General features: G+C 41.8%; 1 protein-coding gene across 13 annotated transcripts in view; it reads left to right on the forward strand.

Moving 5' to 3' along the window:
• Positions 1-9,465, forward strand: part of rapgef2b (Rap guanine nucleotide exchange factor 2b) — a 120,710-nt gene extending 111,245 nt beyond the window's left edge. For 4 of the 13 annotated variants that reach the window (XM_026182865.2, XM_080304705.1, XM_080304737.1 and 1 more), the window contains 11 exons: positions 315-698; positions 849-1,060; positions 1,971-2,094; positions 2,547-2,570; positions 3,711-3,937; positions 4,353-4,520; positions 5,006-5,155; positions 5,536-5,737; positions 5,844-6,373; positions 7,246-7,661; positions 9,201-9,465. In XM_026182865.2, coding sequence (XP_026038650.1) covers positions 315-698; positions 849-1,060; positions 1,971-2,094; positions 2,547-2,570; positions 3,711-3,937; positions 4,353-4,520; positions 5,006-5,155; positions 5,536-5,737; positions 5,844-6,373; positions 7,246-7,613 — 2,389 coding nt within the window. In that variant the 3' untranslated portion in view covers positions 7,614-7,661; positions 9,201-9,465. The remainder of the gene's footprint in view (positions 1-314; positions 699-848; positions 1,061-1,970; positions 2,095-2,546; positions 2,571-3,710; positions 3,938-4,352; positions 4,521-5,005; positions 5,156-5,535; positions 5,738-5,843; positions 6,374-7,245; positions 7,662-9,200) is intronic. The other 9 variants (XM_026182874.2, XM_026182908.2, XM_026182941.2 and 6 more) reach the window with 7 other exon arrangements.
• Positions 9,466-13,170: the final 3,705 nt, after the last annotated feature.

The raw sequence follows: 13,170 nt of genomic DNA on the forward strand, positions 1-13,170 counted from the left end.
ACCATTCCTTGCTTGTCTCCTTTACATGGATGGTGATGTGCAGTATAGTTTTTATTGCCGTTTAAGTAGGACAAAACATCTTAAATCCAAGAAACCATCCTTATTAAAGAAAGGATAAATAAGAATGAATTGGGATGGAGTGATTGACCTCAGTTCATCTTTTCAAGATCCCAGTGGATTAAAACTCATTGTTTTATCAACAGCATTAAAAAATCCTAAGCTTTTTACAGTCCGAGCAGAAAATTCTCATAGATACAGAGAGAAAAAATGGCAAATGTTTAACCAGTATTTTGCAATCCATCTTCCTCCATCAGATACTACTTAAAGAGCAACATGGAGACAGAGACGTTATGTTCCGATGAGGATGCCCAGGACCTCCTTCGAGAAGGACAGATTTCTTTGTTACAGCTCAGCACCGTGGAGGTGGCCACACAACTCTCCATGCGGGCCTTTGAACTTTTCTGCGCCATCGAGCCCACCGAATACATTGATGACCTTTTTAAGCTGCGCTCAAAGACCGGCTCTGTCAGCCTCAAGCGCTTCGAGGAGGCAATTAACCACGAGACCTTCTGGGTGGCCACTGAGGTTACGCGGGAACCGAACCAGCTAAAACGCATGAAGATCATCAAGCACTTCATCAAGATAGCCCTGCACTGTCGCGAGTGCAAGAACTTTAGCTCCATGTTCGCAATCATCAGGTGGGACAATGAATGTGCAATAAACTGATTTCTTTTACATTTTGGGTCATATTTTTAAGTCATATTAATATAGAGAAGTTCTTCTGTGTTGTGATGTCTGTACAAATTGTTGTACTGATTATATATTCACTGCCACGGCTTTCCCTATAGTGGTCTGAACCTGGCTCCAGTCTCCAGACTAAGAGGCACATGGGAGAAGTTGCCAAGCAAATATGAGAAACTGTTCGGGGACCTGCAGGACCTCTTCGACCCTTCAAGAAACATGGCCAAGTACAGGAATGTCCTCAGCAATCAAAACCTCCAGCCACCAATCATCCCCCTGTTCCCTGTCATCAAGAAGGACCTCACCTTTCTACATGAAGGTAAAACAAAATGAAACGACCGACTTTATAAAATAATTATGGATTCAATTTTTTGTGATTGGCAGTATTTTTGCAAAGTTCCTGTGTGGCAGATTTACTCTAGTGTTTTTACATTATTTTATATCTGTTTAGCTCAGATCTTTCACTCGGTAAACATTACTATATTAGACACTACACAACACACACAGCTGCAGATTCTGCACAATTTTTCTGAAAAGAGTCAGTGTTGCCAGATAGTTTCCAGCTCAAAATCTATTCAAAAACTGCCAATATGCACACAGGCCCACAGAGTTTAATCACCACTGCACTGCATCAGATTCAAGAGCAGTGCACACTAGCGCTCAATCATACACAAAACAAAAAACTATTCTTACTATCGGTTTGCAGGCAAACACTTTTGCATTATCACCTATCATTTAAAAGCAAACTAAATAACAATCCATTTTGCAAAGTCGAACACCCAGGCATGCACACACATACAACCCATTTATATACTATATATATTTCTAATCTTAAAAAGTGTGTATTGTTATTGAAATACAGGACAACTGGCTGTTTTTCATGTAAGCTTTTCTCAATGTGAAAGCCAACTATAAGTAGGTAACTGCTTCTTGGTTTCAGTGTGGTTCTTTAAATATTGCAGTTAGCTTTCCTATCATCTGCTATACATGGAATTATCCATAACTTTAAGTTTACCTCTCTGACCAACTTCTTTATGTACAGACCACCAGTGATCTCAAAACAAATTGTGTTGATTTGCTGTATAAATGCAGTAACCACAAACAGAATCTAATTGTTTCAAGGGGTAAAAATGCTTCACGGTTAGCCATATTTATCTCCGTAGTCCTCTGTCACTTGCTGTAGTTTTTAAACTCTGTAATTGATCTTTTTTTTTCTTTGGCTTTTTCAGGCAATGACTCTAAAGTGGACGGCCTGGTGAACTTTGAAAAGCTGCGGATGATTGCCAAAGAAATTCGCCATGTTGGTCGCATGGCGTCTGTCAACATGGACCCAGCCCTTATGTTCCGAACAAGGTAAGATATTTAGGAAACAAAGTTAGATCTTTAGATTCTTAAGGACCCTTCACTCTCCCTGTAGGACCAGCCGGCACTACGCTGACTAACCAGCTCTGTGGGGTTAGCCGGTTCACGTAGATTGAGTCCAATTCCTGCCTCACGCTTTTCCTTTAAGCAGCTGTTCTCTTTGACAACTGCTTCGTCTAGCAACTGTTTCCTTGTACACATTGTTGGCATAAGATGTGCTCAGTGCTTCTGTGAAAGTCTCTTTGTCTAATCATGTCTCCTCTTAGTTGAGTGTTACCATTTGATTTCCTTTCTGCTGACTTTCATGTGGGTCTGTTGGTGAAATTGCTTCTCTTTGGTGATCTTGGTGGTCTTTCCTGTCCTAAGCTTTGTCTCCTCTCTCTCTTTCAACTCATCCACCCTTTGCCCTCCATGCTTCTCTGCTCATGGCACACACCCTCTAGGAAGAAGAAATGGAGAAGTTTAGGGTAAGTTTGGTGACCCTACAACCTTTGCCCTCTCTGCACCATGCACCCTTTTTTTCCCCTGCAGATTTGCCTGCTTTTTTGAGTTAAATCCGTTTTGAGTTAAATCCTTCTAACTCTGCTTGACGCTAACCTATGGATATTCAGTGGAACAAAGGTCACATATGCCAACATGAGGTTATAGTGAATTATTTGAGAATCAGTAAATAATGGGAATAATTGGAATACTGTTTACGACATGAGATAAACACACGCGTGACAAATAAAAGGATTATATCCAGCTTCCAAGTAGCAAATGCGACCTTTTTCTGATATGTTGTTTCCCAACATAATGCATGCAGCTTCTGTTTTAAAGTTTTGCCTGTCTTTGATGGTCGATCTGCTTATCAAAGCTCCAAACAGCCAGAGATTCTGGAACTGAAATACTCTGCAACATGCTTTACATTCTTGTGGTCAAATGGGACACCATTGTGCACAGCCAACATTTAATGGGAAACATGCAGATTTACATTTCATTCACTCAAAAACAAAAGAAAGCAGTTTGACATCTGCAGCTCATGATTAGCACCTTAATCTCGTAAATACAACATCCATGCCTTGTAGCTGTGAGATTGTCTCGTAATAATATCTCTAAAATGTGGTTTGTTGTTGTTATAAGGTACTACTTGAAAATTTTTATTGAAACGTGATAAATTTGTTTCCACCATCGAGAACAAATGTGGCTTCTCATTGACTAACACCACAGGCGACTGCCAGGGTGCTGTTTGGCTGAGACCATGTGCAAAAAAACATGCTTTCACTACTACTACTACTACTACCAGCTCTGACTCAAACCACAGAAATGTAAACTATGACTGCACTACACTAGCCCCTCTTTCTACTGCCCTGTTGTTTGACTGCAGCCGTCATCGCTCAACCTCTCCCTCTGCCGTCTGGAATGTCTGGAATGTTTTGGAGTTGGGAGAAATGACTAAAGCTGGTCTCTGCATGTTCGAGTTTTAAATACCACACTCCCTATGTAGCCTCATAGTGTCAAATATACAGTTTTACTTCAAAATCAAGTCATTTACAGTCTGAAGCCACACCTTTTTTTTGTCTTCTTGTTTGTGCGTCTCTGTTCCTCTCTATGTTCATGTGCACAAGCAGGTCGCTAAGTCAGGGTAGCGCCAACGCCGCCGTGCTTGACGTCACACAGACAGGTGGGCACAAGAAGCGGGTGCGACGCAGTTCCTTCCTAAACGCCAAAAAGCTTTACGAGGATGCCCAGATGGCTAGGAAGGTCAAACAGTACCTGTCCAACCTCAGCCTGGAAACGAATGAGGAGAGTCTTCAGACACTCTCCCTACAGTGTGAACCCTCCATTAGCACATGTGAGTTTGTTGCAGTTTTTCTTCTTTCTTTCAGTTTTTGGGGTTTGGGGAGTTTAATAGGGAAAAATATGAAGTTACAAAAGATCGAAGCTTGAGCGCAATTCTCCTGAGACATACTCATACCCTCACACATACTTCACTGCTCAGAATCAGATCCTCAAGGACTCACTGGCATGAAATAAAAATCTGAGTTACTTAGCCAATTTCCTCATTGTTGATGCCAAACCTCCTTTGTTGTCATTGCACTGGGGAGTAGTGGTCAGAGAGACTCTGTGAGCCGTGCAGCTCAGTTTTGATCGATACAAAAGTCTTAAGAGCAAATTTCTTCCTTCTAAGCCCTTTTTAACACAATTACCTATTAAATGTAACTTAAAGTATATCTATACAGAATACTTACTTATTTCCCACTACTCAGTGCCCAAAAATGCAGGTGGGAAACGACCAGACACTTCTCCAGTTGTGCCCAGAGCTGCGAGTCAACAAAGGGGTCAGCTGGCCAAAGGAAACCAAGCTCTCCAGGTCCCCGCTGTGGCCCTTTACCCATCTCGAAAGAAAGTGCAAGTCAAGGATCTGCCACCATTCGGTAAGATGAAGATTACACATAACCGTCAGTATTCAAGTATCATTTGAGTTTAATGGTATTTCCCCCTCCCATCATTGAGAGAATAGGATACGTGTTATTCTAGAATAAAGCTTTATGATTGTGAACATTCATTGGATAGTTATGAAGGTAAAATTCTTGGGATGTGAATCTTTTTATTTTTTAATTGGTTTAGCTTTCCGTACAGGTGGATACAGTAATGGTGCATGATTGCATGAACAGCATTCTGTATAGATCTTCTGTTCCCTTGTCCTTGTACATGCTCCTATTACCTTGTCCTCCTCATCTTTTTATTTGCAGACAATGGCTGATTCAGCTTCTTTGTGACAGTGCTGCCACCAAGAGGCTGGCTGGCAATAAACAAATGCAAAAAAATCCCAGACAATGCTGCTTAGCGTCCCAGCACCCTTGGGGTCTGGCAGTGTTCCTCATGTTAATTCTGCTCATCTTTTTGCAAATGTCCATAGGCACCAGTTCCCCGCAGTCTCTGAAGAAGATCCTCGCTCTTTCAGAGGAGGGGAGCGAAAGACACCGGAGGCAGCCAGAGGACACCATGTCCAATGCCTCCTCCCAGCTCTCCTCCCCTCCCACCTCCCCCCAGAGCTCGCCCAAGAAGGGTAAGCCAATAATCCTCCCTCCCTCTGACACCACTCTCCAGACTGCAGTCATGGTGAGCTACAATTGCCACCTAGTGGCTGCCGCTATGTACTGCACGATGGCTCTCATTGTTCAGAGTATGAGAGACCAATATGATATTAAAGTTGACAGATGATGCGTGAATAAGAGTTGATTTATACTATAAAACAGATACTGTATGGATTTAATTTAGTCAGCCAGGTTTAAGTTGTGTAAAAACAGAGATAAGCACTTAGAATTTGAATGCTTTTCTCATAATCACGCACTACTTTTACCAATGACTATGAATTAAAAACTGTAAATTCTGATCTACTGCAAGTACATAAATGTATCGTCTTCCACTTCTTCCTCGCTCCTCCAGGTTACAACAGGATGGGAGACACCTACTCAGACTCTGGTCACAGTGAGATCTCCTCTCGCTCCAGTCTCGTTAGTAACTCCTCTTTCGACATGGCCCAGGAGGAGAGGAGACTTCGTCACTCCGGAGTAGTCGGGGATTCTCACATTGGAGGATCAAGGCTGGAACGAAGAGCCACAACTGACCCCGATCAGTACAGTCTTGGGTAGGATTACTGAGAACTTGATAAGTGAATCATTGTTTTGTTTTTTTTTCCCTTCTGAGGTGAAGCATCGTCATCTTTTATTCTTTTTTTAAACATCATATCCTAGGTCATATTCATCAATGCAGGACTGTCGGGGCATTTATGCTGGCGGCCATACAGTACTCTCCTCACCCAGTTCAGAGGAACTGACTCAGGATCAGGGAGACCGTGTTTCCCTCGACGCTGCAGACAGCGGCCGCGGTTCTTGGACATCCTGTTCCTCTGGCTCCCACGATAATATCCAGACGATGCAGCAAGGACGTAGTTGGGAAACTTTGGCCTTTGGCGGTGGTGGAAGTGGAGGCGGCATTGGAGGGCTCCCTCCTGGCGGGCCAGATGCCATATTAGGGGGATCAGCTGCACTGTGGGCAGCACAGGCAAGGGGGAGCTGGGCATCTGCCAGCTCCTCCTCGTCCTCAGCAGCATACTGGGGGGAGGACTCCGAGGGGGATACCGGCACCATAAAGAGGAGAGGAGGAAAGGACGTCAGCACCGACCCAGAAACAAGTAGCATCACATCCACCGGGTCAGAGGAGGCAAAGCAGCTCGGCCGACCATCTCCATCACCCATCACTGTCGGAAATAAAGGCGGCCTTTGTAAGTGACTGCTAAGTTTTTGTTTTGTTTTTTTATGCACCATTACGAGTCGGACTGTTTACTGACTTGATTGCAGTGACTTTCTAAAGTCTTTGTTACCTCACAGTCATGAGGAGACTCCTCAAGTTTGTGCACCTCACAAAGAAACCTACACGTACCTGCTATATAACACATTTTAGACCTAAAATAATGTACAGATTTCAGTGGTGCTGAATTCTTTCCTGGCATGTCCTAATATAAATATTAAACATTATACATTCATCCTGCAGCAGCTCAGTGTCTCATTATTGCGGCCTGCCCCACAGTTTGAGAAACATTGGATTAAACAAACAAATGTCTTTGTGGCTTTAGTTTGTAATCCAGCTCATTTTAACCAATGATGTTTGGGCAGGCTGTGGTTGTCCCTGCAAAGACCAAGAGGGAAATGTATCTGGAAACCATCAGCTAGCATTTTGCTTTTCACAGTTTTGTTGTTCATTCCTGAACAGTGACTCGGGTCCAGAATTTTGGCCGCGATGTCCACTGGCTGCGCTGAATGGGGCCCAAATATCAGTCAACCCACAGGCCAAATCATTAGAGGATAGCTGTTGGGTTCCCAGATTGCTTCTCATTTAACTCTTGGCAAAAAAAAAGAATGAAATGGGCATTGATCCCAAAATTATGAGGTAATCCTACATCCTATCGAAGGATTGTTTTTCTTCTGTGCAGCAGAGCAGTCCAGATTTGAGATGGTAACATTTAATGACAGCATCTTTAAATGTTGCATCTCATCCTTTTTTTCCCTTAATTTTTGATTTGTCATCTTCTGCTGTCGCTGCCAAAAAAGCTTCATAAAACACATCATCACGTGTCTCTCTTTTGTATCCCCTCAGCCCGAAAAGAGGGCCGTTACCGTGAGCCTCCCCCGACTCCCCCCGGCTACACTGCCTTGACCATCTCTGACCTCGCTGAGGGACAGCACTCAGCCCAGTCTGTTCCCATGTCCACAGCGACCCACTCAGGCCGGCGGCCACCAGACTACACTACGGCTCTGCAGCGCTCGCGCATGGTCACCCAGTCGCCCGACTCCCACCAGGCCCACCAGGGGGCCAAGCACCGGGCAGGCGGCCTCCACCGCACTCGCTCACCCGCCGAGGAGCAAGAGCCTGAAGAGGAAGAGGAGGGTGAGTCCTTGTCTTCCAAACTAGTCGCTCTGAGGAAGCCAGTGGCACAGCATACACCAGAGACTCCCAGACCATGACAGTGTGTGTACGGGGGTTAACAGGCAGGGCCCGACTCCCCAAGGCAGGTAAAAACTAATTTATCAGGTTGCCCCCTCCACACCAGTGAACCTGCATGTCAGCAGAGATGCATACAACCCCCACAGCACTAGTAGCACCGGTCCCACTCCAAATTCCAAAAGTCAGTGGAAATTAAATTTGATCTGGAAAGTCTTGATTTGGAGTGGGACCCTCACCTCTTACCCGCAATATGTCATCATGCATGAGTCATACTTACTGGATTAGACTCACTACTTCTCTGCCACCACGCATTCTGCTCTTCTTCTCTCACTTTCTCACACACCGTGTCCAAACAGCATTCATCAGCAGACACGGTGTTAGGATCCTCTCACCCATGCAGTCAGTGCCTGAAAACATGCACCTCCATTCACCTGCACCAGCACACCCCTGACTCGCCTGCAGTGACTCTGAACATACTGTGTGTCGTTGTAGTGGTCTGGTGTAGCGAAGAAAGATCAAAATGTGGATAGATGTGCACTTGTTAAGTAATAAATGTATAGACTAACATGAAAGGCTAGTTTAAAGAAAGGCTGATGTGCAAGCTTGAAAAAAGGTTTTAGTTTAGGTAGTTCAGTATGCCTGCCTAATAAACAGCTGTTTGTTTACACACTAAAAGCAGCCACAAAAAGAAATTTGACACGCAACATGAAAATATTTTACCAAAATTGACATTTTAGAATCTTTTTCCACCCACAAGCTGCCTGTCCTTGATTTCATCCATGATTTGATGCAAGAAATCAAGAACTGGAACTGAAACAGACCAAAACTACAAACATTTTTCCAACTTTTTGAGAGTGATGACTCAAAGAAGGCCATTGGAAGGAAAACAGTGAGAGAAACGGTAAAAAAAAATTCCTGCCGCTAATATACACAAAAAAATCCCGATGTCAACAAATCATCTCAAACCTGTTAAAAATAGATACTGCAGTGCATTTCCAGTGGAGGACATTTCCAACTGGAAGCTTAAATAAAGCACATGGAAATGTTAAAGCTGTTTTTTGGCTTCGTATGTCAGAGGTTTCAGCATCTGCAGCAAAGTGAAGTGTTGGAGTAGTGAATGTATCTGTGACATCTGCCATGCAATCTAACATGGCTCATGGCAGAGTTGGCATCAGCAAGTTGTTAATTATCTGGGCAGTATCTCAGGCAAAACTATCCGAGCACCATGCCAAATGCACTTGGAGAAAATGCTTTGAAAATCCTTTATTGCTTTACATTTCGAAAACGCCACAGTCTGCCTTCAGATGACTGAGCAGCACTGTTGTACTGCGGTGTTTGTGTCCAATCAAACAAGTTTAGTCAAGCTTTGAAAACTTCCCTCAAAAACTTCAGATTGATGTGAGTTAAAGCTGATCAGAAAAATGATGGTATTCTTTGGTAATATTGTTGGCATTACATTAAGTAAAAGCTTCCTGAGCGGTGTCTCAGGCAGGTTTTCATTCTACACATTGCCACTGCTGACCTCATTAACTCTTCAACTTTATTACATTCTAGCTCATGCATTCATTCAAGGTAACCGATGCCTATCTTTGTTTCTCTCTCCACAGAGGATGAACAGGTGTCAGCGGTTTGAGGGACAACAGTGGACATCTTTTTGCAGTAACTTGAAGTGCCCCTTGTTCAGGGTGGACAGGATTAAAGAGACAGGCAAACAGACTCATCCGTGACATAACGTGCCTGCCTCCTCCACTTGATTCTCCCTCCTTATTGGTGGATTCCTCTGCTCATCTCCCTCCTCCGCCTTAAAGCATCATGGAGGGTTGAATGACCCTGCATGCAAAAAAAAAAAAAGAAAAAAAAAAAAGATAAAAATACTGTGAAGAAGAGATGGAGAGAAGGTCAAAGACGATTTAAAAAAATGCCTGGCACTTTGGAAAAAAATAAGACTGCAGAACCCTGACTGGCACTGGGTTTTGGGGGGGCTTCACCCAAGCCACAGACACACAAAACCACATAAATATTACTGTTACAAACAGGACTGACTTCTTAAGACTGCCCACCGCCGCCGCCACCAGTAACAAAATCCCAGACCTTGCTGTTGACACCACAGCATCATGACGTGTTGAGCTTCATCTGCACTTTCTCATTTTCTACTTTCTAAAAAAAAAAAAAAAAACAACAAAAAAACACCCAACCCAAGAACAAATAAAACTACAAAACAGACTAATGCTGAAGACGGAGAGAAACGGTTGACTTGACTCTTAATTTTCAACTCCCCACTAGATTTTTTTTTTGGTTTGTTTGAGTTTTGTTTCTTTGATTGCACTCTGGGGGACCGAAAAGAGAAATCAAGTCAGCCCATAATTTCTCTGCCTGGACTGAAATGACCCATCTGTTGCTGAGGGTTTGAACTCTGAATCCAGTATTATCTCATGTCACATATGAAAGCTAATCACTTGTTGGTTTAAATCAAAGAGCTAGGAGGAGGACTCAGGTGGGAGAACCAACGTGCACACATGCACAAACAGACAGAGACACACACACAATACATTTTGCATACCCAAGCATAAACAAAATCACAGTTTAATTCAAAAGCTAGCACTTTCAGCACAATATCAGATTTTACCAGATGCTTGCTGCCACCACCCCCCCCCCCCCCCCCACCCCCACCCCCCCCCCCCCCCCACCCCCACCCCCCCGGATAACAGGGTATGAGTGAAGCATATCAGCAGAGTGTGTCTGGTTATATCTCAGTCTTTGTATCATCTAGTTGCTTTGTTTTACACTGAGACTTTTGATGGCGATTATAGGAAAAGCACAGAGATGACCCACTGGGAATCACATGAGGCTTAACGGTGTTGGTCTCTACAGTGCATCAGAGGCACACAAGCGAGCTAAATCGAGAAATCTAAGAATCATAGTACAAACTGTGAGCAGCAATCGAGCACTAATATTAGAAAAGTTGCCTTTCATTCCGTTATTTTTACTGATGAAAGGATCACAGACCAGCAGCAGGGCTGATTTTGTTTTAAAAGCTGCCAGTGTGACTCTACCTTTGCAACATGATCTTGTAATAGTCTGAATATACACCCATTTCCCTTCCAAATGAAAATATCCACTGATTCAGATTTGGCTTCTTCCCGACACAAACACACGCCACATCTCATGAATGTCCAAGCGCCTTATGATGCCATGATTGCAAACATTTCATTCGGCGGTTGTCCCCAATGTGAATCACCTTGTTTCAAGAGCAAACCTTGAATCAAGCAGTAGTGGAATGAAATGCCTTATTCAAGATACTTCCCCTGGCTTTTTTTTTTGTTGTTGTTGTTGTTGTTTTATTTCGTGTGTGTGTGTGTGTATATATATATATATATATATATATATATATATATATATATATATATATATATATATATATATATATATATATATATATATATATATATATATATATATATATATATATATATATATATATATATATATATATATATATATATATATATATATATATATATATATATATATAATATAACCAGGAAGTCGGGCATTTATTTTTGGTTGTGTTTGTGGCTTCAGGTGGTTTTATCAGACTGTGTTACAGTATAGTAGATCTTTTTGTCTCGGCATAGAGCGACCCTGCCTCCCTCCCTCTGTTGTCGTGCTACCAGATACATCCTCAGAAACTCTCCTCATCTGTTACAGACATCAGCTCAGTGGATGCTGTGTGTATATCGCTAATGCCTGCGTCCAGTTTTACATCATATCTCAGCATCAATGGAAGCGACTGAAAGTTTTGATTTTTTTTTCTTTTCTTTGACTCCGGTGAGGTAGTTGACGAATGAAGTACTTTTTTTTTTTTTTGTTGTTTTTAATCCAAGGCTGCCAATTTAAACGATTAAGAATCCTCTTGTGAAACGTAAACTTTTTGTTGTTCTTCAGAGTGGCACTGATCACATTGATCAGTCTTTGAATGAGTGCAGTGTTTTCCACTGTGTTCTGTGACTTCGCTCTAATCATTTTTTCCCTAGGGTTTCTTTTGTTATTGTATTTTTTTTTTTTTTTTTGTAATGGTTGCAGATGGATTGTTAATAATTTGTTTGTAATACAGTGGTGACATGCATCATTCACGTTCATTCAACTCTGAAGATAATGTGCATATTAGCGGGCCGAGTCCTAGTTCGAAAAACAAAACGTTGCACAACAATGTACAAGCGTAAAAGTAAGTGTAGTAGGTAGAACTGCTACTCCGTTTGATGTGTGATGTCAGTGAGAAATGTACATTTAGCTGGTGATGATCTTCTTTTCTTCATTCTTTCTTGTACTACTTTGACCTGTATGTCTTTTAAAAAGACAATTGGTGGAGTACGTATCGGTTGTTTTTTGTATTTTTAATACAATAATTGTAAATATTGGTTATATTTTTGTTCAAATGTACTATGTTTATGCCTCAACATCCAGTTTATATGAAGCTGGGAATCAATAAAACTGCATAAAGAATCAACACCTAGGTTTAAATTCACTTATTCATTTCTTCTGCATTTAGATGTCTTTCTTTTCATTTTTCTTTCTAAGGATTTTTTCCCCTTTTTGTCTCCAGATGCCGTCTAGTGTTTGCACAAGTCATGGAAGCAACTTGAAAAGTGTAACGCTCATCCTTTTCTATCTGACCACAGAGTGTCAGAGTTAATAAAAGAGATATTGAAGTCTCCTCTTGCTTTTATGTACTTGTTTTGTGTTATCTTGTGTTATCTTGTTACTCTGAGAATAGTACAAGTCCCCACTCTAATTTTTCTCTTGGTGTTCTAATTTACTTGATTCCTCATTCGTTTCTTCAATTACCCGTTTCTTTTTCTAATAAAGTTCTACAGTTCCCATAATAAGAGAAGTAAATTGATGCCAATACATCTGACCAGTGTTGTGGAAATGATGCGGGGTTTTTTTTTTTTTTCTCTTGAAACTGAGACATTTAATTCATCCCTTCGTTGTTCATGATAACTGCTGAGATTTATATTTTTCCTGAATTGGGAAAAATGGAAAGATGAAGAAACACAACAATGGCAGGCAGCGTTATATAAAATTAGTTATTTTCCAAGGGGACTGGAAGGGACTCTGGTGGTTCAGAAGTTTGAAAATGTTAGCTGTGCGTCCTGTTTTAACTTCAGTTCTATTTTTGTTGTTTTCAGTTTAGTTTGATACTTCTCAGAGTGACTTTGTTCATTTCTTATGCATTCTTCAGTGATATTAAGTTACTTTTAAGTTTAGTTTTCATGAAATGTGTGATGGCAAGATAAGAATTAGAATAATGGATAGGATTGTCAGAATATACACTCAGAGGCTATATACACACTTTATTAGCTGCAGCTGTTCAACTGCGCACATTTAATCAGCCACATGGCAGCAACTCATTTAGGCATCTCTGGTAAGTGGCAGTTCTCTGAGTAAAAATATTGATGCAATGCAAGAGAGCAGAGGAGAATTGCCAGATTGTTTTGACCCAATAGGAATGCAACTGTGACTAAAATAACTTTGTAACAACCAAGCTGTGAAGAAGAGCATCTGTGAGTGCCAGAC

The sequence above is a fragment of the Astatotilapia calliptera genome, chromosome 2, assembly GCF_964374335.1.
Source record: "Astatotilapia calliptera chromosome 2, fAstCal68.1, whole genome shotgun sequence".
Lineage (NCBI taxonomy): Eukaryota > Metazoa > Chordata > Actinopteri > Cichliformes > Cichlidae > Astatotilapia > Astatotilapia calliptera.